Source organism: Salvelinus fontinalis, chromosome 32, assembly GCF_029448725.1.
Source record: "Salvelinus fontinalis isolate EN_2023a chromosome 32, ASM2944872v1, whole genome shotgun sequence".
In the NCBI taxonomy this organism is placed as follows: domain Eukaryota; kingdom Metazoa; phylum Chordata; class Actinopteri; order Salmoniformes; family Salmonidae; genus Salvelinus; species Salvelinus fontinalis.
In genome coordinates, this window is record NC_074696.1 from 37,091,972 (window position 1) to 37,119,034 (window position 27,063).

Sequence of the window (27,063 nt, forward strand, 5' to 3'; positions counted from 1 at the left end):
TTCATTAACCTTCATGTTCTTCTTCTTCTTGTTTGTCCAGCAAAAACCCGATCAACCCTTCTCCCTTCAAAGGCAGCGGGTCTGCTTTCAGCTCAGGAACTGATTCAAATGATATTACTTCTCATTTCAATGAGGCTTTCTGTTGGTCTTCTATTTCCCACAGGGCGATATCCAACAGCTGCTGATCGCATCCAACCCTCAGGCTGCTTATGACTTCTGTGAACACTACAGCCCCGACTGTGACTCCCCCTTACCCAAGACCCAGTCCCAGGACCCCAACACATACGTGAGTAACACAGCACCACATACACTGGACAGTAACCTGGAAGTGAATTAGGATTCACCAATGCGCCACCACAAGTCACAACAGTTTTCTATAGTACGTTTACCACTTGGAGCTCACGTCACTAGAGTCTCTCTATGCAGTCCAGCTACTTCAAACATCAGGACCACAGCATAAAACAACTCAGGACCACACAACACAGTGCAACACAACACAGGATAGCATAGTGCAGTACAATACTGCTATCCTAAGCCCCAATATACACTGATCTGAAGGGATGTCCACACAAACCCCTCTGCTTACTGAAGGCAGTGAGGTCTCATCGTTCCCAGCCATCTACAGCTCCAGGAAGTCATCAAAGTGCTGCTCTGTCCTCTCGCATAATGAGTTTGTACCTATCCACTTTCCCCCTCACCTACGTGTGTTCTGAGGGAATTCAATAACAGCAGGGCCCTTTCTTTACCACCACAAACAATACACAATAGGAACAATGCCGTAGTACTTCAGTAATACAGGCAAACTGATGAGAAACTGATCAGAAGTCAATTCATGTAATTTAGTTTTTAATTTGTTTGGGTTTGTTGAAATCCTGATGCAAGACTTATTTCAATATAGACACACAAGCATTGAATCACAGTTGATATGCACTCAACTTGAATAAAAGGCTGTTTTAGAACAAAATGGAAGACAGAAAGGTCGGGGAAAGAGGATGATACAAGTAGTCTGCTTCTCTACATTTCATTTCATGACTATAAGGAGAAGTATTGCGTTGGATGCACCGATCACAGAAAACACGTATTAGAGATGCTGCTGAAATGAGTGCTGTGGAATGAATATAAATCGTTGTGGTTTTATTCACTGCTTTTGTTTTCTCATTCATCAAGATCCTCCGTGTGTCTCCATTAATAGCTCCCCAGACATTAATCAACACATGGAGTCCTAATGAATCGGAAAACATTGCTTTTCTTTTCCAATGCACTCATCCCCACCATATTTCCCCCTTCACTTCTCCTTTCATGCCTCCCTTTCCACCCCCTCTGCCTTTCTCTGCCTTTGAAACTTCGCCCCTCCTGTCCTTCATTCCACTGCCTCCATTCCTCTGCCTGTACGACCCTCTTGCCCAAACCCCCATCTCGCTCAGTACTTTGATGAGGAGCAAGATGACCATGAGTACCTCTATTATTATGGGGAAACAACAAACCCCTTCCCCTCTCCTCTGTCCACCTCACCTCCCCCCGACCAAGGGGCCCCATTCAACAGGTAAAAAGGGAGCAAGAGAATCAAAATAGAGGGAGAGAAGGGAGAGAGAGAGGCACAGGGAAAGAGGTATGAAGGTAAATAAGGTTCAGGCTCAGTACATGAAAAAAGAATGACATCATTTTTTTTTTACATCATTTTTTCTTACTGTAAGACATCCCTTTTGTAAGTTACATTTGTATGTTACATTTTTTTCAATATCATATTAAAAAAGTTTAGGTCGCCATGCCTCTCTCCCTGTCAATCTGTTTCTCCATACTCTCCTCTGTAATACTACCCTTGACATTGACCACTCATCCTCTGACATCACCTCTTTACACCTCACCTATCACATTGTATTAACATTGTGTTATTAATGTTGTATAAATGTCATTTACATGTTGTCATTGTCGTATATATGAGTATGTGTAGGTATGTTTACAATGTGGGGGCACTGGGGCACTAGGTACAGCACACACACCTCTCTCCCTTATTCTCTGGCCACACTGCCCCTCTCTCCCTTATTCTCTGGCCACACTGCCCCTCTCTCCCTTATCACTGTCCCACTGCCCCTCTCTCCCTTATTTTCTGGCCACACTGCCCCTCTCTCCCTTATTCTCTGGCCACACTGCTCCTCTCTCCCTTATTCTCTGTCCCACTGCCCCTCTCTCCCTTATTCTCTGTCCACACTGCCCCTCTCTCCCTTATTCTCTGTCCCACTGCCCTTCTCTCCCTTATTCTCTGTCCCACTACCCCTCTCTCCCTTATTCTCTGTCCACACTGCCCCTCTCTTCCTTATTCTCTGGCCACACTGCCCCTCTCTCCCTTATTCTCTGGCCACACTGCCCCTCTCTCCCTTATTCTCTGTCCCACTGCCCTTCTCTCCCTTATTCTCTGGCCACACTGCCCCTCTCTCCCTTATTCTCTGGCCACACTGCCCCTCTCTCCCTTATTCTCTGGCCACACTGCCCCTCTCTCCCTTATTCCCTGGCCACACTGCCCCTCTCTCCCTTATTCTCTGGCCACACTGGGCCGGACCAACTGTCAAGAGAAGGAAGGAAAATGAAAGAATACAAAACAATGGACATGATATATTTTGCTATCATTTTTTGCAATTGCTCAAATGATTATTACCCTCAACTTGGAAATAACAACCTAATGCAGTACATGTTTTGTATGAAAGTACGCATTAAAGGTAGACTCATGCGTCATATCACTGGGTCTGAGTCTCAGTTTGAGTCTCAGTTATGACAAAACAATGGAGCATTTGTATAAAATGACTAGCTGAGGATGATGAAGGATTATTCAACTCAGACAGCAGTGGGTAAGAAAGGGCTGTCATGTATCAGATGTGTCTGTATTAACATAATTTGCATGTCTGATTCATTATGGGATTAACCACTGCATTTCTGCTTTTCATATGTGTAAATGTTACTGCATGCTTTCACATATTTGACCATGTAATCGGTCTACTTGTCTTTTGGTCAATATAAGGTATCAATGTGTCTGTCCCCCTGTACATCCATGGTTATGCATTTCCCCTGGATCTGGCATAATTAGGCCCCTGTCTGCCCATTTGTCTGTCAATCTCTCTGTGCCTCAGTTTAACTGTCTGTCTAAATACCTGTGTTTTTCAATGTCCCTTTTCTGTTGTCTATATCTCATTATGTGTAATATACATGTTTCCCATAGCATGTCCAATGAGCTATTCTCTACATATATGCACACACACTGTACATATTTTTGTATTTGCCTGAATTTGAATATAACGGTTCCCATCTGTGTATTTTCTTCACTAGTTAAAATATCAGATCACGCACCAGTAAAACAAACTTTTGTACGCCTGACACCCAATGCTGCTGCTTGTCTGTGGCTATGAGCTCACAGCTCTCTCGCAGTTGGACGGCTCAGTGCATCAGAGGCTACAGCTTTACCTGACCGTTACATCCCCAGTGCCTCCGCAAGCCACAGGCTCCATTTGTCATTAGCACAGAGATGCTGCTTTTTTAATATGGAGAATGGCATTACTGGAGAGATCAGCATCCATTGCACTGTACGAGCTGAGTATTAGGCTACACATTGTATTACATTGACTTCCAAAATATAATTCTACACTGAATTCTGTTGTAATTTAAGTCTTGTCATTGGCACATAGCACCATTCCTACCTTGCTCCGATTAGTCAAGGTTTCAATTGGCTTTAAAATGCTCAGTTCCCGTCTTTCCTGTGCTACATTGAAACAACTTTTCTTTATAGGAACTGTAAAGCACCTTTGCCCACTTTAGGCTGTATCCAGTAATGCCAGAACAGTCTCAGTAAATCACCCAAGCCTAAGCCATCTTTAAATCACTGTCTCAAAACATCCACCTTTGTCTTTCTCTCTCCATCTATCCATCCCTTGTGCTTTCATCCCTTCCCACCCCCCAATGTATCTCTCTACCTCTCCTCTCTCTCAACACCCACCCACCCTCACAAACTACAACACAACACAACCAACACGCATGCACAACAGAAGGGTGCCAAGGGCAATGCTGACAAACGCAAACCTGTGGTAGTTAAGACAGACAAACCTATAGTCGTGAAGGCAGACAAACCTATAGTTGTGAAGGCAGACAAACCTATAGTCGTGAAGGCGGCCAAACCTATAGTCGTTAAGGCGGCCAAACCTATCGTCGTTAAGTTAGAAAAACCTGTAGTCGTTAAGGCGGACAAACCTATAGTCGTTAAGGCTCCCAAACCTGTAGTAGTTAAGTCGGCAAAACCTGCCTCATCCAAACCTGCGAAAGCAGAGCATGCCAAAATTGAGGCCACAGCCAAACCAGCTAAACCTGCTGCCACCAAGCCCACCAAAGCCAAGCTTTACCCGGCGAAACCAGCCAAAGCCAAACCTACTGCAATTGAAGTTCTCCTGAACAAGATCAAACCCACTACAGTCACACCAGTGGCCAAGTCCACACCTGCTGCGAAAAAGGCAGAAAAAAAAGTAAATGGCAAACCTATAGTTGAGAAGAAAGTAAATGGTGAGGCCAAAATCAATGGCAATGCCAAACCTATAGTTGGGAAGAAAGTAAATGGTAATTCCAAGGTCAATGGCAAACCTGTAGTTGAGAAGAAAGTAAATGGTGAGGCCAAAGTTAATGGCAATGGTAAATCCGCTGAGGATAAGAAAGTGAGTGGTAATGGCAAAAGCGGCAGTGACAAAAAAGCTAATGGCAATACAGAAGCAGCAAAACCTGAAACCACTAAAGCCCAGACCAAAAAAGAAGTCGCTGAAGTTAAAGTAGAAAAAACTGTGGTCAGCAAAGTGAAACCAGCAAAAGCAGAAACCAAAGTAGTGGTAGCAAAAACCGAAGTCAAAGTTAAAGTAGTAAAAACCGAGGTCACAAAGGTTAAGGAAGCGAAAACCGAGATCACTAAAGTCAAACCAAGAGAGTCAGTTGTCATCAAAGTTCCTCCCTTCCTCAAACCTGCACCGAAGAAAGAGCTGCCAAGCCCACAACCTGCTTCCCCTAAGCCAGAGAGAACCAAGGTGGTGCTTGATGTAAATAACGTCAAATCGATGACCCAAAAAATGCCTCCCTTCGGCAAGACTGCATACAGTGGCACCGTCGTCCCTGTGCCGGAAAAACCAAAGAAGAAAACGGGCAACGGTTATCAACAGGTACAAACAAAGAGCCCATGGTGGCAGTCCAGAGCTGTATCTTCCACCTATCCCTTCTGGGAACCAGGTCGTTCTCCATCCAGATTTTACTGCAAATGTCTGTTCAACAAGCAGGCTTGTAGTTCTGCTTTAAGTGGAGGATAGTTTTAGTGCCTCGTTTTAGGCGTAAGAGTTTATTCTTTTTTAGGCACACTTTTCAAATGAATTTGGTCTGCAGAGAAGATAAACAATTCTTATACAACGATACGTACTTTCACTATGGGTATGTTACGTACATAGATTACAGTAATACTAAAAAGCTGTGAGTCTTATTTGTTTCATATTCATATCTATCTATATAAAAAGTAACTGTTTTATAATTGTCTAAATTATACATGCAATTTACAAATCTTGGATTTAACATCTATAAAGCTAAAACTGCACAGTCAAACGTTATTGATGAATTTGCATTCACTGTGACTGCAATGCCTGTTCGACTGAACCACTAACAGCTATAGAATTGAGTGTAAAAACCTAGCTAGGTGGTGGACTACCTGGTCCTCAGAAAGGAAGTTGGCTCATACCAACCTGGACCCTCTCCTCCGTTTATATATCATATGATCAATATGATGGTGAGAACCTATATGATATAGCGGTGTAACAGACTGTCATATTGAAGCATGGCTATCTGTACAGTCTCCTCTCCGTTTCCTTACAAACTCCCCTTCAAAGCTCCTGAAACTCAGAACCTGTTCTCAGCATTCACACAAGGCCTGTTGTGTCTTTTTCATCATTCAATTATAATGAGTGGTGCGCTAGTGAAGTGATTGACCTGTGTGCATGCGTTTCTTACACAGAAAAAAGGAGACATAAACCATATGTACCCACACAATCTGTAGACAATACATTACAACTTTTCCCATTTCTCTCTCTTCTCTCCAACGTGGGTTCTCTCGACGACGTGTCCCTGTCTTGATCATATTTGGATGACATATGAAGGAAGCAGTCTCACAGAAGCTAAGCACGCTAAACATGCTTAGGTATCAGTTCAACTCCACTCAGTGCACATCGTAGACCTCTGGCTCAATTACTATTAACATGCAAGTCGAATTGAGATAGGCGAGTATGTCAATGTAATGAAGCTCTCAGATGGTAAACATTTTTATGTCAAAGCCATATGTATTACAGTTATCAGATAAGTGTGTACTGATTTGAAAAACGAGTAAGTATTTAGTTAGGGTGAATATCTCTGCTCTGAGGTTATTTGGAACTAGTTGAACTTGTTCTGTGAGGCTGCTTTTTGTGGTTGAAGCTTTTTCCCATGTCTCTGGTTAAAGTCTTTCCCACTTCATAGAGGAGACCAAGCAAAATATGCATCCACTATTAATAACAGTGATAATCCATCTCACCAGGAGAGGTCAAGTTGAGGCCTTCTCCAACCTTCTCCAACCCTCTTCAGCAGAAGAGCAGACTTGACCTAATGAACCTATCGTGGCTTTGTGGCTCTTTTTTTTTTACAGACAACGTTTTTCAGGAATTCAACAAATACATTTTAGCATGGACAGTTCCTAAATCTTGCGGATGGCAACATTTCTAGTCATCAAGATTTTTTGAACTGCTAAAATGTATTTCTAGCTCAAAGTGACATTTCTAAACTTTGAAAACATGTTTTGCCAGAGAGCTCTTTGGCAAAACTATTTAATGTTTGCCCTTTTTACCTGACAAACATCCCCTGTAATGTGTCTCATCTTTTCTTTAAACACATCAGTCATAATACTGACCATCTTAAAACTAACCACCCTTTCTCATTCAAACCCGCCTACCTCCACTCTGGTCCCCCCCCCCCCCCCCACCTCTTTTTGACCTGACCAATCAGGATGTAGAAACTGCAAATTCTGAGGCTGGCCACACCCCTACAGAGACGGATTATTATTACGAGGAGGCAGTCCTACAGCCAGAGAGTGAGGTGATTGGACAAGAAGGGACCACTGGCCAGGTAAACCGCACATAGCAAAACAGTGGGAGAAGACGCCGTCGATATCACACTAGTTCAAAAGACTCCCCGGCTAAAGTCAATACAACATGAATTATTAGATACTATTATATACTTCCTAGTAGTCTCTATGTGGAGGTGAGCCCAGCCATCCTGTAGTACAACAAAGTAGTCTAACAGGTTGTCACGCACCATAACACTCCAACCCATTTTGTTGCCATCAGAGCCATGAGACATGCCACACTTTTTCAAAGAGGAATGCACCACATTCATTTTGGCGTATCAAACATTTTCGTGTGGCTCTCGTTTTCCCTAACCCAAGATCATTTTTTTGTTCTCATATCAAAGTTCTATTTGATAACACATTTAGTCTTGAAATAAGAACAACAATCTTGAGAAAATGGGAGTCGCGTAAGAATGTTCGATACACACAGCGGAGGAATGGATGTCATTGCATTCTTGTTTGACATTTTGTTGAGAGAATTATAGTGGCTATCCTCAGCCCTATCAGCCAGAATGTGACTCTTTCCTCACAGTTCTGTTGTATGTGTTCTCTTTATTTTACATGAATCGTTTTTTTAATTGTTATCTTCAACGAAGAAATGGTAAATCATTGGAAAAATGTTTCTGAGATTTGTTTTCTATTGAGAAACAAATCAGTTCCTTTATTTCAATAGCCAGCATTCTGTTCAGTCATTTGTATCTATGTAATCATTGTTGGACCTGTTACATAATGTTTTACATAACCAGCAGTGGTAAGTTGAATAGGGAAAAGTAACATAGTAATAGCTTTGCATAATAGCAGCTGCTTTTGTTTTCACAAAGTGGGGGGGCTTCACCTCATTCTTGTGTGTGTGTCAGTGAGTCTTGTACACTAAAATATTATACTGTATGGCATGTTAGTATATTGCTAGCCCACAATTATTCTACTTCCTTTTCAGTTAACTCAATCATTAGACACAAACACACAAGCTGGTGATAAACCCTAGAAGCTTTGGTGGAAACAGGTCATTATTATAAGCTTAAGAATAAACACAATTATGCCTACATTTGTAAGAGATGATGGCTTCAAAGACCAGAAGGCCCTTCATGAAAATTGTGGAGATATTAATGGAGCATGAATGACCCTTAAGCTTTCCATGCTTTGGTGAGGAAATTACCGGAAGAACTGGCTGTTCCTTTGATGTCCACCAGGTGTCACTATGCTCTATGTCCCTCTGTCAGTGTCTGTGTTTTGTAAAAGGTAAGACTTACCACACTCTCTGCCGTCTCCTTTTCTCCCGGTATCTCTCTACTTCTTCACCTATCATTTACTGTCACTTTACTTTTCGTCAATGTCTTGGATTTCTTTTCTATGAGCTTTTTCTTCTTCCTGTCTTCCTCTCCCTTCTCTCTTTCTCTATCTCTCTCTTTGCTCTTTTTCTCTCTGTTGGCACCTCCATTCCGTCATCGCTCTGCCCCAGGTGGAGGAGACATTGGTGGCAGAGGAGGTAGATTTGGCCAAGGCAGGTGGTGAGGTCGAGGCCTTCACTGAGGAGTATGTGACTGGAGACCTGGGCATGAAGGAATACGACTATTCCTACAAGGACTACAACGAGCCTCTGCCCGAAGGAGAGACTGACAGCTACATGGGCCCCGCCCTGTCCGCTGTGACAGACGAGGGAGGCGTAAGTCACTGCGCTTCCACCAAATCTTTCTTTCAATCCTAGCAGGAGCTGAAATAGGATTTGTGTATACTGGGTGTATACTCGAGTTAGTATGCATACACAAAGAGGTACTAAAGGCGCAGCAAATAATCTGGCTCGGATCTCATTTGTTTTTAATGCCTGTCTTTGTGTATGTCTCCATTTGGACTCGCTATTAAGCTAGAGGTTTTAGGTCGCCCCGAGGGAAGGATGCCCTGAAGACTTTTTAGTGAGGAGAGTTGATAAAAGTTGGCACCCAACGAGGGTCTGGACTTATTTACATTATTTGTTTATACACTTAGACACTGTGGTCTCTTTAGAGTACTCTTAAGATTACAGTACTTTGGACATAAAACAGGTGAACTTTATTGCTTCTACGACCTTGTAAATAGCAATATTTTTGGCGACCATTTTATGATTCAAACCCACTCTGCTCATTTGCCTTTGGGTAGTAAAGACCACAGTATTTACAGTATTCTGTCTGTACTGAATGTATCTCTCATTAATACTATGTTGTGTATGTGGTATTATCAACCCAGCACACATCATTTGCAGGTATGTTTTCTGTAACTTGACTAGGATCCATTGATTTGTCCAGTTTGATAAGGAGCTACAAGATGTCCTATGAAACGATGCCATTGAGAAATGGTTAACCTCTAAAATAGTTCCCTTGCTTTTACAAACAAACGCTACAACACCTCATTTCTCCAAGGCCGTGCCATAGAACAATTTTGAGCTCCCTTTGGGTGACGTGGGAATCAACTCTTATTCATGTATTTGCTTTTATGACTATTTCCTACCTCTATGATTATTTCTACCTCACTCTGTTGGCTACACGCCATGTCGACAGGTTTGACAAAAGCTCTTGGTTGAGTGTGTGTCGGGTCTGTAAGCATATGCATTGACTGTGCTGTATTGTGGGTTACATGTGTGTTTTCCTCAGGCCTCAGTGAGTGCCGTAAAAGGAGAGAAGGGAGAGCCTGCTGTCCTTGAGCCTGTGAGTTACCATTTATGTTGTCGTTTAGTTGTTATATCTACTCCTGTGCACTGTGACCTCCTCATCTACAGGGGGCACCACAACATTCAGTAGTTAACGTAGGTTTCACAAGAAACAGTTTAGCTGTCCCGGACACCGAGTTACCACAAGACCAGAGGATTCCCCGAATTTCCTGTGGATGGAATTGATATGGAAATAAGTAGCAACGTCTTATGTTGAAATACTGCCATCTATCTCTCAGTCGTCCATGTTTTACATTCTTCACAGGGTATGTTGATTGAGGGACCTCCAGGACCAGAGGGACCGGCAGTAAGTGCATTTCATCCACCTCTTTCTACTGAAATGTGTCTCATAGAATAGAATACCTTTATTTACTGTACTTATCCCGAACTTTTCTTCTTGTCCCTTAGGGTCTCCCCGGACCTAATGGCCCATCTGGCCCTCCTGGCTCTGTTGGTGATCCTGGCGAGAGGGTGAGTTTTTATATAACCTTTATTTAACTAGGCAAGTCAGTTAAGAACAAATTCTTATTTACAATGACGGCCTACACCGGCCAAACCCGGACGACGATGGGCCAATTGTGCGCCGCCCTATGGGACTCCGAATCACGGTATTCTATTGTGATACAGCCTGGATTCGAACCCTGAAATGCAGTGCCTTAGACCGCTGCTCCACTCGGGAGTCATACTTTACCCACTATCTACTGTATATCTGTGTTTCTGATCAAGTTAAACTTTATGTATTGTCTGTCTATGGTTGATGTAGTTGTCTTGTTGTGGTGGCTGACTGTGCTGGTATCTCCTCCTGTAGGGAATCGCTGGAAAGTCTGGTATCCCTGGTGCCGATGGCGTCCCTGGCCCCCCCGGAACGTCTGTCATGCTGCCCGTGAGTGAACGACTGATGCCCGTCTGACAATCATCCCTACGACCCTCTTACGTTCTCTACACTTTAGTTTTTTGACCCTGTTACATTCTTTCTTTCCCCTTTCGTTTCCATACCTTTTCTCTCTCTGTTTTCTTTGAACAGTCTTGATCGTTGCCCTGTTCTCCATGAGTTTGTTTCTTTCTCCGACTCAGACTCCAGGACTGAGTCGGAGAAATGCCGTAATTGGGAATAATTGTATTTTTCTCTCTCGGTAGTTCCGTTTTGGAAGCAGTGGAGGAGACAAGGGTCCCATGGTCTCACAACAGGAAGCCCAGGCTCAGGCCATTCTGTCTCAGGCCAGGGTGAGGGAGGAGAGTTCAACACTGTCCGTCACACTGGTTTATCACACAGCTTTAGCACGCACCACAAAAACATCCCGAATGATTTAACGAACACAACATAAGACAACATGCAGGTTGAATGCAATCTCTTTCGGTCAGTGTTCTTAAGCGCAGTTCTCATGTGTTCAAAATGGTCTGAGTAATGGCTAAGGGCTGACGTGGCCTCTTGTTGTTTCTCCTTCCTCTTAGCTGGCTCTCAAGGGACCACCTGGACCGATGGGCTACACTGGACGCACAGGACCTCTGGTGTGTACTGTCACTTTTCCTCCGTCACATTTCCTCCATTCACAGTCTGACGATGTATCATAAGAATATTGACCGTGTGTAGATGGTCCCCAGATCATCACGGGGATAAAGTAAACAGAGTGACTGGGCTATTTGATTGACGTCAGTGTGTTCCTCTGCAATAATGATTGTTTCTGTTCTATGTCAGGGTACCCCTGGAAGTTCTGGTCTGAAGGGTGAGAGTGGGGATCCTGGACCTCAGGTAAAGAGATATTCATCCCAGAACCACGTCTGTGGACCTTTTCCCCCTATATATGACTCAGACCACAGATTGGCTTTATACATGTTCCCTTACACCACTGTAGTGCTGGTCAGTTGCAAAGAGACAGTTGTTTTCCCTCAACTGTAATGTAGTAGTAGAGACTATTTCTCTTTATGTGTTTATTATTGATACTCAATTCAGACAGGCATTCATCACAGACATCTATTCTTTTTTTTCAGGGCCCCAGAGGACCACAGGGTTTGAGCGGCCCTCTCGGCAAATCAGGAAGAAGAGTAAGTGAGCGCAATCTGATCTCCATTACTGTATTTATGAATCCGCCCAAAATGGCACACTATTCCCTGTAGGCCCGTGTCAAAAGTAGTGCACTAAATAGGGAATAAGGTGCCATTTCGGACGCGCACTGCCCACATTCCAGTGTTGATACTAGCATGCTAGTTGTATGCATGCCCAATACATTGCTTCACACTAAATGGTATGCTATGTCTACAGCCATGCAGATTAGAATAAACACGAATGCTGTGACAATAGATGTGATTGTGGGGTTTCCTCTATGTCCCCTCAGGGTCGTGCTGGAGCTGATGGCGCCAGAGGCATGCCAGGAGAGGGCGGGCCTAAGGTAAGCTCTCAGCTGCTTGTTTTGTTGTAAACGTCATCTGTTCTTCCCGATTCTGTTCTATGACCTCTGAAACGGTCTGTATGGTCTAGACTTTGCATGCGTTTTGCTTTTGAATCGTTGTTCAGGTCACATGAATCATTTTCCATTCTCAGTGCGGATTTCATTTGATGCTCTGACTTACTGCTGCATCTTGAACATGCCGCGGTCCTGTGTTGTCGATTGATTAATCCAGCAACTGCACACATTCTTTTCGTTTTCTCCACCCCCTGACGCGACGTGTCTGTCTCTCGCAGGGTGACCGTGGTTTCGACGGCCTGCCTGGATTGCCCGGAGACAAAGGACACAGGGTGAGTTCAAGGTCGAAGGTCAACCCAGCACACCACCGTAGACACATAGTAGAGGCATCGTCAAAGAGAGTTTGAGTATTATATTACATGAAATCACGTTGCAGCAAGGGACCGGGAAAACCAAGCCACTCCATCTGGAACTATTGTGACTGAACATGACTCGTGGTTATTACCCAGGAAGGAAGACTCTGTCCTATCGACGGAAACAGAGGAAAACAGAGTGGAATCGAAGTGTGGTATGCTGTCGTTTTAATTGTTCTTCCTCCCTCTCTATTCCACCATTTTAGGGTGATACTGGAGGATTGGGACCCCTAGGAGGTCCTGGAGAGGACGGAGAGAGGGTAAGTAGTTTGGCAAAACATCAGACATTGACCTATCAGTCCCATGTCTCCATAGAGATCTATACAACTATGAGTCTATCAGCCAGAACTACAGTAGAGTGGTCACTAAACCTAGAACCACTCACACTGCATTTACATTTCTTACCGTAGTGTTTTAACGTGACCCCATTGATCCCTCAAACTCCTTCCTCCTTTCTCACATCCTGTCTCTATCATTCACCTTTGTCTGTCTGTGTGTGTTGTTTCCAGGGAGACGATGGAGACATCGGACCCAGAGGACTTCCAGGTGAACCCGTGAGTGTATTTCTGACGCTACTGTTGACATCGGTTCCTCCTTACTACCATCACCGTTCACATTTTTGGGATAATAGTGTGTGTATTATGTTGTTTATAGCGACTACCTGTTTGAGCTTGCTTGTTATTGACCAGTTCCTGGCTTTTTCTCTCTGTGTTCGTTTGTTGTTTCGCTCTTGTTTTTAGGGACCTCGTGGTTTGCTCGGGCCTAAAGGTCCGAACGGAATCCCCGGCCCTCCTGTAAGTACACACATTAGTGCACCACACTGGAATGTCAGTTTTACTCAAAATATACTTGGCTGTGAAGCTACACTGCAAAAAGTGAAATATAAGCCAGCCTAAATATCTTATATTGAGGGATAATTAACTTAAAATGTGTGTTTTTTTCCTTGCTTTTTTGTACCAAGCTAAATTATCTAACGTCATTGGCAGATAATTTCACTTATTTTAACCTAAAAAGGCTTAATGCAAGTCATTTATCTTATTTCAAGATAGTTTACCTTAATCGTCATATTAGGATAAAATATCTTGGAAAATATATTGAAATAAGTTAAATGACTTGAGGCCTTTTTTAGGTTAAAATATGCTAAATTATCTGCCAATGACGGTGCACCCTAAAACAATACCATGACCAAGCAAACACTGCACTGGGATAGTTTCACTACATCCCAGAATGACAACTTTACCCTCATACTACCCCTGAAAGTACTAAGCAACCCTAAAGTAGGCAACTATATGACCAGGAACCACAGTGGAACAGTGTCAGCAGACCACATCAACCTCATGCCACCAGCTAAAAAGGCCCTACAGTATAGGATCATGTCCTTATCACTAGTACACATCTAGACAGTCATTTTGTAGCAGGCCACTTAAGGTCATGTGTGTTGTTTACCCTCCATATAGCTTTGATAACTAGCAGTCTTTTCTATTTTATGTTATTTTCTTTTTCCTCTTTCAGGGTGTGCGTGGAAACGACGGTCCCCACGGTCCTAAAGGAAACCTGGTCAGTGAATGTTTTTCTGTCCTTTTTATCCTCTGTGGAGTTGATGTATGCCCATTGGGAGCAAACCATTCTTAAAGTCTCAAACCATCTCTTCTCCCTTCCTCCTCTTCTCTCTTCTCTTTTTTGTCTCTCTCAGGGTCCCCAAGGAGAGCCAGGGCCCCCAGGGCAGCAGGGTACCTCAGGAACACAGGTGAGAGACGTCACAGAGCAGGAGACACATTATTGGGGACAGAGTTTAGCCCATTTTAAACACTTGCAAATGACTGGATATCATAATTCTCATTTTCTCCTCCTTACAATGTGGGATGATCCAATGAAAAATAAGCAACCTCTAATAACACAACTGTAATCTATGGTATTGCCCCAAGCGATGTATCTCTGACCAGATCTGATCGTATGACACGTTTGTTTCAGGGAACGCCAGGGCCACAGGGAGCCCACGGCCCCCCAGGAGATAAGGTAAGAGAACAAAGTGATCCATGACTGTTGTGTGTGTAATTACTATGTTATGAACCTTCATAAAGATATTCACTGTCCCGACAGGCTCCAGTAAAGTCTCCATAACTTGTCACAACTAGTGAAGCGTCATATTCAGAATATTCAGCCAGGAATGATTGACAAGGAGACAAAGTATTGTGTACTTTGTAACTTAGGTCCTAGTGTATTTAGCCTGAGTGATGATAACATTGTTACCAGTACTGCCATCAGTAGTCCAGTAAGCTCATGACTTTCTTCTCATCTCCTCCCCAAGGGCCCCACAGGAAAACCTGGTCTGCCAGGAATGTCCGGAGCCGACGGCCCCCCTGTAAGTCACGTACTCACTGACCTATATTGGACTCATCTTTACTGTATGTTATAATAGAACAATGAAAACATTACTGGTAATCTGCAGAGTTTTTTTTAACATGAGATGACCTTAATGCATTGCGCAGAATTCCACTGGTCAAAAAGGTTAAGTACTTTATTGCATTTTTATGGAACAAAGCGGTAAGAACAAGTAATCAGCACATCTCGAATTGAAGTTGCCCTCATGCCTCTCTTGACCTCTGATACTCTCTTTGCCTCACAGGGTCACCCAGGAAAGGAGGGACCTGTTGGCACCAAAGGAAACCAGGTGAGATCCTCTAATCGTCTCTCTCCTGCACAGTATTCATGGAATATAGTCAACCTCTGCGCCAAAATCCCCACCAACATGGCTGCCTATATGTTGTGTCTTATACGTTGTGTCTTGTGTGAGGTAGTGCATCATTAACCCTCTCTCCTATCTTCATACAGGGTCCCAACGGTCCTCAGGGAACTATTGGCTATCCTGGCCCTCGTGGCATTAAGGTGAGATTAGTTTTTTGGGGGGCTAAAGTCATCATTAATTGTCACTAATCGGTGATGATAATGCCTGATTAATGACTGATTTCCTAATCCTGTTGTAATTGCAGGGAACTCAAGGTATCCGTGGGCTGAATGGTCACAAAGGAGAGAAGGTAGGTGACCTCATCCAGTGTATCCGGGATTGAAGAATAGTATATGTGACAATAAAACATCTTATCCTCTTAGATAAAAACTAAGTAGCCTCACTTTGAGAACTGATTCTGGCATCTTGAAAGTGATGTACAACGCTGGTCCTGTGTCATGATGACAGCAATGCTGTGGGCTAACACCTCTTAAACATATACGTTAGTGTTTGGGTTAGATTGATGGACATACGTTTAGAAATGTTGTAAAGTTATGTCTCTCAGCCCACTAACATGTATTTTGTGAATGACACAGCAATTGTTATCCAGTTTCAGAGATCAGCCACTGGTATCTGTACTTTTAGGTTAGGATCACTAGAGGGCGCACTGTGAAACATTTTCAGACACGAAAGCCACACAGGTGTCACGTTCATTGTCTCTCTCTCTGACCTAAACGTGAGAAGATGTACATACTGCTTTTTACACTTTAAATATTATTCTACCAACATTTTCATAATTCTTTATGTTGTAAGAGTTCTTAGGAAGACAATATTTGGATTTGTGCATTTTAGGGACAACATCCCAAACACTTGATTGACCATACGTATAAGGCCTTTAGATTTCAATATTAACCACAATTGACTTATTTTAGGGAGAAGATGGCTTCCCTGGAATTAAAGGAGACTTTGGTGTCAAGGGGGAGAGAGTAAGATTAATTTTGTTTATTAAATAATTCCTCTAAATAATTATATTCAAGTATTATGTATTGTTTTACAATGTCATGTAAAAAAAAAGTAAGTTATTTGCCTTGTTTCTTGCCTTGTTATTTGCATACAATTTATTTTATATTTAAGGTTTATGTATTGATTTACATTTGATTTCATGTATGGTTATGTGGTTTATGCATCAGTGTTGATTGTTTCCCTATGTGTTCCTGCTAACAGGGAGAGGGTGGAGTGCCCGGCCCCAGAGGAGAGGACGGTCCTGAGGGGCCAAAGGGTCGTGTTGGGCCCCCTGGCGAGCTCGGGCCCATCGGTCTGGTTGGAGAGAAGGTGAGAGTAGGGTTCATATTCTGTATATCAGAAGTTTGTTTATCTTGATTAAAATAACACTATATTTGAAAGTATCTCATAACACACCTACCTGGTTGGCTAGTATACACACTCATGACCGTTTGACCAACTTTTACATGATCGTGGTTCTGTCTGTTCTTGGTTTTGGTCATTTTGATAGGTTTGTCATAGGGTCATTAATGACAGTATCTGATTGCAGGGTAAACTTGGTGTTCCTGGACTTCCTGGCTATCCTGGAAGACTTGGACCTAAGGTAACGACAACCCCTATTTCCTTCGAATTGTTTGCAGGTAACAATTGAAATGTTATCTTATTAAAGGGACTGACAATACGGATGCTAGATTAACAAATGCTTGATGTTTTTTCAGGGCTCCCTCGGTTTCCCAGGATTCCCTGGAACCAACGGCGAGAAGGGAACAAGGGTAAGGGAATTAAAACTCAAATGAAAACTCAAATTGTCACAGTATGTACTATGCGTGATGAATCCCATGTATAAAGTCAACAGCACTGAAGTTGATTCTGATGGCGGATGTTGCCTGTGCGTCTGTCTGACTGAGTCTGTGTTTCTTCAGGGTCTGATTGGAAAGTCTGGACCTAGAGGACAAAGAGGACCAACGGTACAGTTCAACTCCACTAAACTCCACTAAACTCCACTTATTTATATTACTGTTGATTGTCAAAGTCTCTCTTTATAGTTTATGCACCACTGTTTTAAACCATGGCTCATATTGTATTGGGAACAAACAACAGTTTGGTTAGTTTACTGAGATGAACCAACATGAAGTGGCTCAGAAACACTCAACCAAATGCCCATACCATTCCTAAAATCGATTTTCCACATCTCTCCAACAGGGCCCCAGAGGTCAGAGAGGGCCAAGAGGGTCTACTGGGAAATCAGGAGCCAAGGTAAGACAATGTCTTGAATCTCAACAATACATTTATTGAGGTTAATGCTCAACAGCACTGTCAGTTCACCTACTGGCCACCACAGGGAAGACACGTCATAATACAGCTGGAATATTGGTTCGCTGCATGTGATGGTGTTAATTCTGGGCTTTTATTAATTTTTACTAGGGTACATCAGGAAGTGACGGCCCATCTGGTCCACCAGGAGAGAGGGTAGGTTGTTTGAGTTATCATTTATTTGTTTACTATATACACTTTGTCGTGCCACTATAACATACATGTTGTTGAGAGACTTATACCTGTCCTTCTCCTATTGTATCTTTCAGGGACTGCCCGGACCTCAAGGAGCAAACGGTTTCCCAGGGCCAAAGGGACCTCCCGTAAGGCTACAATATGTACTATATATAGCAATCATTTAAGAATGATTTGTGTAGTTTGAAACTGTAAGTGCCTTCTTTCCCTCAACTCTTTCTGTTTCCTACCCAGGGACCACCAGGAAAGGATGGACTGCCCGGACACCCGGGACAGAGAGGAGAAGTTGTAAGTCTGTTTTCTTGTCCGGAACATGTGGCCATGTGGCGTACAAGCTATCAGAAATAAATGAATCTTACAAACAGTGCCATGTCTTCCTTTGGCTCAATTCTGTCATTTTTTTGTAGTTGATCTCAAATTATACTGTTCATGCTCTACTGTTACTTCCTCACACGATACACACATGATTGCCTGAGCTGATTGCATTAGGGGTTACACAAGGCTCTATTCAAGGCCCAATTCATTTCATTTTCTATTCCACAGGGATTCCAAGGAAAGACTGGGCCACCCGGGCCTCCAGGTGTTGTTGGACCTCAGGTAAGATTAATGCAACTTTCTTTTATTTACATTGTCCAGTGTCCAATACATTTTGTATGGATCATATCCACCATTCACTTTCCATCTTCATTACTCATTTCCCTCTTCTTCCTCCTCTTCATTGTCCCAGGGTCCCTCAGGAGAGACTGGCCCCCTGGGCGAGCGCGGTCACCCCGGGCCTCCAGGACCACCAGGCGAGCAGGGACTCTCCGGACCATCTGGCAAGGAGGGAACGAAGGGAGACCCTGGTCCCCTAGGCGGCCCCGGGAAAGACGGCCCCTCAGGACTGAGAGGCTTCCCTGGAGAGAGAGGAATGCCTGGCACCCCGGTGAGCAGGCTAACCAACACTGTCTGCATCTAAAATGGCACACTATTCTCTATATCAGAGGGTGAGATGTCATACTGAATATAGATTGCACATGCAATGTTTTAACTTGTTCCTGTCTGGTCTTTAGGGAGGTGGCGGACTGAAAGGAAGTGAAGGCCCAGCAGGACCTCCCGGAACAGCTGTACGTCTGGCAATAATTACATCTGAAATGAATCATTGTGAAAAGATAATGTGATGTACAGTATTTGTGATGTCCACGTCACCTTGGCTGTAATCATGTCTGTAACCATACCTGTGCAGGGATCCCCAGGTGAGAGAGGACAGGCAGGCAGCGGAGGTCCCATCGGACCCCCAGGAAGACCCGGCCCCCAGGGGCCTCCGGGACCATCAGGAGAGAAGGGAGTGCCTGTGAGTACTTTTACAAAACATATCCAATATACAGAGCTGTCATTTCAGATTGAGTCATTGGTCTTCTCTATTCTCTATGTCTCATATATGTTCTCTCTCCCACCCCGTTCCCTCTCAGGGTGAGAAAGGTCCGATCGGCCCAGCTGGGCGTGACGGTGTCCAGGGCCCAGTGGGTCTGCCAGGTGCAGCCGGATCCATCGGAGTTCCAGGAGAGGACGGAGACAAGGCTAGTAACAATCCTCTGTCTCTATCACATATCCAAACTACTGTATTACCACTTGAAACTATATCATGATGCTAATTTCAAACCACTTGAAACTATATCAAAATGCTAATTTCAAATCACTTGAAACTATATCAAAATGCTAATTTCAAATTACTTGAAACTATATCAAAATGCTAATTTCAAACCACTTGAAACTATATCAAAATGCTAATTTCAAATCACTTCAAACTATATCAAAATGCTAATTTCAAACCACTTGAAACTACCGTATATCAAAATGCTAATTTCAAACCCCTTGAAACTATGTCGTAATGCTCATTTCAAACCTCTCGTAACAAAAGCCTTGGTGGTGAATTTTGTACTACAGGGTGAGGTTGGAGAGCACGGCCAGAAGGGAGCGAAGGGCGGCAAAGGAGAGCATGTGAGTGACATTACCGCCATTATTTTGCCGTCCATGTCAAATCCACAGATCACATTATGTTCCTTACATCTATTGTGTCTGAACAATATACTATAAATAGGATGTTCTCTGCTGAAGTACAGTGATACATTTGCCTACAATGAAACATTGTGTGTCAACAGGGTCCTCCCGGTCCACCAGGGCCAATGGGTCCACTCGGTCAACCCGGCACTGCTGTAAGTAGAAACACTAAACTCCATCAACGTACAGTGTATTATCAATATTGCATCAGACACATAGGAATTCATAGCATGGTGCCCCTCAGAAGTGTCCCCTTCACTAATGTCTCTATTGTTCAGGGAGCTGATGGAGAACTAGGAGCCAGAGGTCAGCAGGGGCCATTTGGAGCCAAGGGAGATGAAGGATCAAGAGGATTCCCAGGGGCCCCAGGTCCTATTGGACTGCAGGTATGATGACTGATTTCTGTTATGACTATATGATGTTAGCCTCAGTACCATAAACGTGTGATTGTGACGCAATAGGTCAATGGCATCTCTAACTGTTAATGTACCTTGTAGGGATTGCCAGGCCCATCAGGAGAGAAGGGAGAGACTGGAGATGTCGGACCAATGGTGAGAGTCGACAAATTGGAGCAACCCAACAGATGATTGGATCTCATGAAGCCAATCATAATAGTTCAGGAAAGAGGTATTGTTTGCATGAAACACGCTAGGATATTGCTAACCTCATCCTATCTGTCTCTTTAGGGTCCACCTGGCCCCCCAGGACCCCGTGGCCCTGCTGGTCCCAGCGGTGCTGACGTGAGTACTAATCTTCTCTCAAAACGTTCCTAATCATATCAAATGATTTCATTGTAATGGAGTTTTTATGCTACTGGTGATATTATAAAGCCGTCCCACATAAATATCTACTGTAGTGTTCCTGTTGATTAGAAATCATATATGTTATTATGGGTATGACTCTTGGTGTTTTTATATTGTTGACGCTATGATGTGTATTTGTTTGTTTATTCAGGGTTCTCAAGGTCCTCCTGGTGGTCTGGGTAACCCTGGAAACCTGGGAGATAAGGTATACATAACTTCCCAATAACTTGATTTCCATGTTCTGTTGTAACACTGATGATATGTGTTTGTGTGTACATGTATGTTGTGAGAACTGAACACGTTGTGTTGACAGGGAGAGCCTGGTGAAGCTGGACCGCCTGGAATCGGAGGAGAGCCAGGAAAGAAGGTGAGAGATTGATCCTTACTCTGTCTCTTTGGTTCTTCTTATGGGCCTTGTTTCTATACATAGATGTTTTGTACTGTGAGTGACAGTGTTGTTGTCCAATGGCAGGGCCCACGTGGAGAGCACGGTGACAAGGGAGAGGCGGGACAACCTGGTGCTTCTGGACCTGCGGGTGGAAGAGGAGGCCCTGGAGACGACGGACCCAAAGGAAACCCTGTATGTCAAACACTGCACTCTATAGGAAAACACTGTCACAAAAATCACACTTGGTCTATAATGTTTATAAGTCAAACTTTATGCCATTGTGTCTCTCTCCTTAGGGCCCTGTTGGTTTCCCTGGCGACCCCGGTCCCCCTGGTGAACTCGGTCCCAGAGTGAGTATCTAAACACTCTTCACACACGTTTCATTAGATCTGTTTTGTTGTGGTTAAACAGATATTCAAATTTCAGGTGTTCACACCATTTCAGACCTATTGAGTGCAAGATGTGTCTCTGCTGGTGTATCTGTGAATCTTTTTCCATTATTAAAACCCCCCAAAAAGTATCTACTTTTGACACCATCTTAGCAATTACCATAATTGATAATAACTCTGTTTCTCTTCTTTAGGGTCAAGATGGAGCAAAGGGAGAGAGAGGAGAGGACGGTGAACAAGGACAAGCTGTAAGTTGCCTAGTAACCCTAACTTACTATAGGTACTACATGGGCTCTTCAGGACTGTCCTTGTAGCCTTCATTACGCACTTTGAATTGGATGTTATTAGGTCATATATTGTCCAATTACCATCGCCCCGATTCAAAATGGCTCCCGGCAAGAGTAGTGTTTGTAATGTGAAGCACATCCTTACGATGTATCCAAAAACATTTAGAATTAAGCAATGTAATGGGGTCAGAGGACTAAGGGGCAACTGTGGACATTGATATGCAAGTCCCAGCCATAAACCATCTCAACTAAAGCCCTAGGAAAGTGTATTTTCCATGTTGAAGCAACCGTTGAAACATAAAATGGCACTGCAAGATTAAGGTTATATGTCCTTCCTAGCAGATCGCCCTTCAGGCCTGTCTAGAATGTAGATTATTATGGAACTCTAAAACAACAGCTACCGGTATGTTTATTTGGTTCAGTTCTATATAGTTATTATTGACCCATTATAGGCCACTGAGGTTTTATAATGGGGATCATGCTCTCTACTGTAGGGATCTCCAGGACCCACTGGTGAGAATGGACCTCCTGGTGGACCTGGAAAGAGGGTAAGATTGTTCAGCTCAACAGGCCAAACCACAACTATCATCCACAGACATATCTGTTTGTTTTCAATGTATTATGTTTGATAGGTGCATATATCTACTCAATGGAGACTACTAGGTGGCCATTAAGCAGTCGTGAAAGCATCATAATGTTTAGAATATTATACATCGCTTACTTCCTAGGGTCTTGCTGGAACGAGAGGACCAGAGGGACGACAAGGAGAGAAGGGAACTAAGGTAAGAGTTCAAAGGTCATCGTTCAATGCATTGGCACTGGCAGTTTAGCCTGTGGATCGTTTCTATCTATCTAGTGATGGTTTGCAAGCCATGCCAGACAGACCTGACACCAAATGTATATATCTCTGTCAATTGTTTTCCAAATATATGCATTTGCTCAACTCGCAACACACGTTGGGGATTTGGAATATTGAAGTTTATCAATGTCTGATTTTTTTTCTTCTCCTTTCTCTTTCCCCCCCCCAGGGAGACTCAGGTGCTAACGGACCACCAGGAAAGACAGGCCCCGTCGGACCTCAGGGTCAACCAGGGAAACCAGGAACGGAGGGTCTGAGAGGACTCCCTGGATCAGTGGTGAGCGAGATGATCCCACGCTTCCATGGACAGACTGGGCTGTTCAGTCTGGGGTTCAGTCTACTGTTCTAGTCTGTCTGTCTGTACAGGCGTCCATCTGTCTTACCCTCTGCTCTATAGGGTCCATTATCGTCTGTTCACTACTAGCTAGGAGCTTAACAACAGTGTAGCTGAGCTGTTTGGTGCATTAGGCTGAGTGTCACTAACTTCCTTCTGATGATCTCTTCCAGGGCGAACAAGGTTCTCCAGGCCTTGCCGGCCAGAAGGGACCTCCCGGACCACTGGTGAGATAAGACACTGATGTGTACATGAATAGATCTATAATAGATTGTATCTCCCACAGTGTTGATCTATAGGCATACAGGGCTATATTGATGCTTCAAGTGAATATACCCACTTCCTTAATCTGTATTGCTACAGTACCATCTTACTCTCGCTCTCTCTCTTCAAGGGACCACCAGGCTTGCCAGGACTGCGCGGCGAGGGCGGTGACAAGGGAGAGAAGGGCCACTCAGGTCTGATCGGTCTGATTGGGCCCCCCGGAGAGCAGGGAGAGAAGGGAGACAGGGGACTGTCAGGGCCACAGGGGACACACGGGTACAAGGGAGAGACTGTGAGTGGCACCTGTCTCTCCTTAGCGGACATTATAGAGCTTTGAAAGATAGCGTATATTTCCTCTGAGCACACGCACACTCGAAATAATATGTTGTTGTGCCTGTACGACACGTCCCTACTGAACATGTATTCTGTCACCCTTCAACAAACAGTTGAGTTCAGTGCTGATGCATTTCCTGTGTGTTTCAGGGTGTCTCTGGAGGTACTGGACCTATCGGTCCTGGTGGTCCTGCTGGCATGCCTGTGAGTAACCACTTCTACATCACCTCTCCTGGTTCTTTTATCAGTATATCACGCAACATCCTCTATCTGCATTGTGTATATTGTCAAAACAGAAGCCTGTAACATAGAAAGATTTAAGCATGAATGCCTCCATGCCTTTTGTGTCTTGCATAATTCTGTGGCTCTCTAATCATTTCAAATGTCCTCTTTTCTATGGCCGTATAACAGTGGTAATAGTTAGCGTCTATTGAATGATAATCCTGACCTCCCTGCGCCTCTTTCCCAGGGTCCCCAAGGTGTCAAGGGAGCTAAGGGTGCTACAGTGAGTAGAACGTCCTCCTCCGCACTCTCTCTAGTGGAATATCTGCTTCCATATTACAGTCACTTGAGTCCCATGTGCACTGTATTGTTTCATCTCTATCTCCTGTCTCTGTGTGGTCCAGGGAGGAGGTGGTCCCAAGGGAGAGAAGGGTGTCTCAGGACCCCCCGGGCCTCCAGTGAGTACCCATCCTTTGCATAATCAGTTTACTCCATGAAACTAATTAAATACTCGTATTTTACCGCCATTTTTCAGTTTAGTCCTGCCTAGATCTATGTTTGGTTGCTTACATCATTCTAGAGCATAGCATATGTGTACATCTACAGTTTTCAGTTCAAACATAACTAAGTTCAATAATATCAACCAGTAATAATCTTTCTCTGTGACCCGCCTCCAATCAGGGTCCTCCAGGCGACGTCATCCAGCCGCTGCCCATCCAAATCGCCAAGAAGTCCAAACGCTCCATCGATGCCAGCCGGATGCTGTCCGAGACAGACGCAGAAGCGGTCGCAGCTGACGCCACCGGCACAGAGTTCCTGACAGGCAGTGAAGGCATGGAGGAGATCTTCGGCTCACTGAACTCGCTGCGACAGGAGATCGAGACCATGCGCTTCCCTCTGGGCACCAAGGACAGCCCTGCACGCACCTGCCAGGACCTGAAACTCGGCCAGCCAGAGCTCAAAGACGGTATGGGGCTTTCAGGCATAAAACTATTCACAAAAATGTGGCAATTCTAACTTTACACAGGGAATTTTGTTTTAAGACATGAGGTCACTTTTAACTAACGTCTAAGTCATTTTTGTTGTTGTTTTGGCTCTGTACTCCAGCACTTTGGATTTGAAATTATACAATGACTGTCAGCTTTAATTTGAGGGTGTTTTCATCCATATCAGGTGACCCGTTTAGGAATTACAGCACTTTTTGTATGTAGTCCCCCCTCATTTAATACACAAGTGAATTTGTCCCAATACTTTTGCGCCCCTAAAATTGGGTGCAAAAGTATTGGGACAAATTCACTTGTGTATTAAATGAGTCAAACATGCTGTATTTGGTTCCTGATTTAGTATTTAGTAAATGTAGTATTTGTTCCAAACTTGTTGGATCCATTTGCTGTTTGTTTTGGTTATGTCAGATGATTTTGTGCCCAATAGAAATGAATGGTGAATGTATTGTGTCATTTTGGAGTCACTTTTATTGTAAATAAGAATATAATATGTTTCTAAACACTTGTACATTAATGTGGATGATACCATGATTACAGATAGACTTGAATGAATTGTGAATAATGATGAGTGACAAAATTACAGATGCACAAATATCGTACCGCCCCAAAAATGCTAACTTCCCCTGTTATGGGAATGGTGAGAGGTTAGCATGTCTTGGGGGTATGATATTTGTGCATCTGTAACTTTCTCACTCATCATTATTCACAATTCATTCAAGTCTATCTGTAATCATGGTATCATCCACATTAATGTACAAGTGTTTAGAAACATATTATATTCTTATTTACAATAAAAGTGACTCCAAAATGACACAATACATTCACCATTCATTTCTATTGGGCACAAAATAATATGAAACACAACCAAAACAAACAGCAAATACAGCTAGGAATATGGGACCAAATGCTAAACTTTTGACTACTTTAATACACATATAACAATGGTCCATAGTTAGTCATTGTGTAATTTCGCATCCAAAATGCTGACAGAGCAAAAACAACAAAACATTTGACACTGTCCCAATACTTTTGGAGCTCACTGTATTAGTTTGTTGCCCAAACCGTTCGGACACTACAGACATTCATTCATGAGAAGACCGGTTTTCAGGATGTCTCCTGGTCTGACAAACATCACTGTAGCTCAGCCACCTTCCACCCCAGACACGGAAGGCCGGCGTCGGCGGATGCGGTGGATTGAGACGCAGCCCATGCAAAACAAACATATCTCTAGCTTAAACAGAGGGATTTTGATGGTGTATTATGCTAATTATTTGGTTAATACACCATGAATACAAAGAAAGATAAATGGCGACTTCACATTGTCATTTTAGTCACATTATGTCATTTGAGTTCCTTAGTACTTAGTCGTGCCTCATCTCTCTGCTCCCCCCTGTAGGAGAGTACTGGATCGACCCCAACCAGGGTTGCTCTCGCGACTCTCTGAAGGTGTTCTGTAACTTCACCGCTGGTGGGGAGACCTGCCTGTACCCCAGCAAGAGCGTGGACATGGTGAGAAGAGAGACTGGGCGTGTCAGTCAATAATGCACACACACAAACTCTACCCTGAAGTAGCTGTATGTTGAAACATACATCTAATTGTCTCTCTTAGGTAAAGCTCAGCTCTTGGACCACGGAGAAACCAGGCTCCTGGTACAGTGAGTTTGCAACTGGCAGCAAGGTTAGTTTGGGTTTATTGCACCACCGTGGAGAATCCCAGGGGGACATTCATTATAGTCCAGTGTGCTATGTTTGACCTGGATATCAACCAATGGGTAAAGATGAAGGTCGATCAGGAAAATGATCAAAGCGTTATCATAACACTCTGTCACTAAGCAACATGTTTATTTAATGTCAGGTTTGAGATATCACTCTGCTTTCATGCTTATTATAGAGTTCACATCTATTAGCTTAATCTGAGTTTTTATTTCATGGGGCATCCCCCCCTCCCCCTAGCTGTCGTACGTGGACTCTAATGGCGAGCCGATCGGCGTGGTCCAGTTGGGCTTCCTGCGGCTGCTGAGTGTCCAGGCCCGCCAAAACCTCACCTACCACTGCCATCGCTCCGTGGCCTGGGCCGACCGCACGGCCAATAACGGCCACAAGAGGGCGCTACACTTCCAAGGCGCCAACGATGAGGACCTCAGCTACGAGACCAGCCCATACATCAAGGCCCTGGTTGACGGCTGTTCTGTGAGTCTCATTTAATTGGTTTATTTACACAGTGTGGTCATATTCAGTAACAATTGCCAGTGT

General features: G+C 43.8%; 1 protein-coding gene across 3 annotated transcripts in view; it reads left to right on the plus strand.

The window, feature by feature from the left end:
* The window catches only part of col11a2 (collagen, type XI, alpha 2), a 45,288-nt gene that overhangs the window by 14,868 nt on the left and 3,357 nt on the right, over nt 1-27,063 (plus strand). The window contains exons 5-64 of one of the 3 annotated variants that reach the window (XM_055894403.1): nt 164-286; nt 4,032-5,180; nt 7,036-7,155; nt 8,616-8,819; nt 9,781-9,834; nt 10,102-10,143; nt 10,245-10,307; nt 10,645-10,719; nt 10,974-11,060; nt 11,289-11,345; nt 11,533-11,586; nt 11,826-11,879; nt 12,170-12,223; nt 12,517-12,570; nt 12,858-12,911; nt 13,161-13,205; nt 13,392-13,445; nt 14,164-14,208; nt 14,345-14,398; nt 14,623-14,667; nt 14,960-15,013; nt 15,278-15,322; nt 15,484-15,537; nt 15,642-15,686; nt 16,309-16,362; nt 16,601-16,708; nt 16,929-16,982; nt 17,098-17,151; nt 17,302-17,346; nt 17,582-17,635; nt 17,804-17,848; nt 17,962-18,015; nt 18,122-18,175; nt 18,431-18,484; nt 18,615-18,812; nt 18,940-18,993; nt 19,113-19,220; nt 19,339-19,446; nt 19,814-19,867; nt 20,029-20,082; nt 20,206-20,313; nt 20,425-20,478; nt 20,614-20,667; nt 20,882-20,935; nt 21,044-21,097; nt 21,203-21,310; nt 21,415-21,468; nt 21,702-21,755; nt 22,289-22,342; nt 22,523-22,576; nt 22,823-22,930; nt 23,161-23,214; nt 23,382-23,543; nt 23,735-23,788; nt 24,054-24,089; nt 24,211-24,264; nt 24,488-24,773; nt 26,207-26,319; nt 26,420-26,488; nt 26,764-27,000. In XM_055894403.1, coding sequence (XP_055750378.1) covers nt 164-286; nt 4,032-5,180; nt 7,036-7,155; nt 8,616-8,819; nt 9,781-9,834; nt 10,102-10,143; nt 10,245-10,307; nt 10,645-10,719; nt 10,974-11,060; nt 11,289-11,345; nt 11,533-11,586; nt 11,826-11,879; nt 12,170-12,223; nt 12,517-12,570; nt 12,858-12,911; nt 13,161-13,205; nt 13,392-13,445; nt 14,164-14,208; nt 14,345-14,398; nt 14,623-14,667; nt 14,960-15,013; nt 15,278-15,322; nt 15,484-15,537; nt 15,642-15,686; nt 16,309-16,362; nt 16,601-16,708; nt 16,929-16,982; nt 17,098-17,151; nt 17,302-17,346; nt 17,582-17,635; nt 17,804-17,848; nt 17,962-18,015; nt 18,122-18,175; nt 18,431-18,484; nt 18,615-18,812; nt 18,940-18,993; nt 19,113-19,220; nt 19,339-19,446; nt 19,814-19,867; nt 20,029-20,082; nt 20,206-20,313; nt 20,425-20,478; nt 20,614-20,667; nt 20,882-20,935; nt 21,044-21,097; nt 21,203-21,310; nt 21,415-21,468; nt 21,702-21,755; nt 22,289-22,342; nt 22,523-22,576; nt 22,823-22,930; nt 23,161-23,214; nt 23,382-23,543; nt 23,735-23,788; nt 24,054-24,089; nt 24,211-24,264; nt 24,488-24,773; nt 26,207-26,319; nt 26,420-26,488; nt 26,764-27,000 — 5,658 coding nt within the window. The remainder of the gene's footprint in view (nt 1-163; nt 287-4,031; nt 5,181-7,035; nt 7,156-8,615; nt 8,820-9,780; nt 9,835-10,101; nt 10,144-10,244; nt 10,308-10,644; nt 10,720-10,973; nt 11,061-11,288; nt 11,346-11,532; nt 11,587-11,825; nt 11,880-12,169; nt 12,224-12,516; nt 12,571-12,857; nt 12,912-13,160; nt 13,206-13,391; nt 13,446-14,163; nt 14,209-14,344; nt 14,399-14,622; nt 14,668-14,959; nt 15,014-15,277; nt 15,323-15,483; nt 15,538-15,641; nt 15,687-16,308; nt 16,363-16,600; nt 16,709-16,928; nt 16,983-17,097; nt 17,152-17,301; nt 17,347-17,581; nt 17,636-17,803; nt 17,849-17,961; nt 18,016-18,121; nt 18,176-18,430; nt 18,485-18,614; nt 18,813-18,939; nt 18,994-19,112; nt 19,221-19,338; nt 19,447-19,813; nt 19,868-20,028; nt 20,083-20,205; nt 20,314-20,424; nt 20,479-20,613; nt 20,668-20,881; nt 20,936-21,043; nt 21,098-21,202; nt 21,311-21,414; nt 21,469-21,701; nt 21,756-22,288; nt 22,343-22,522; nt 22,577-22,822; nt 22,931-23,160; nt 23,215-23,381; nt 23,544-23,734; nt 23,789-24,053; nt 24,090-24,210; nt 24,265-24,487; nt 24,774-26,206; nt 26,320-26,419; nt 26,489-26,763; nt 27,001-27,063) is intronic. The other 2 variants (XM_055894404.1, XM_055894405.1) reach the window with 2 other exon arrangements.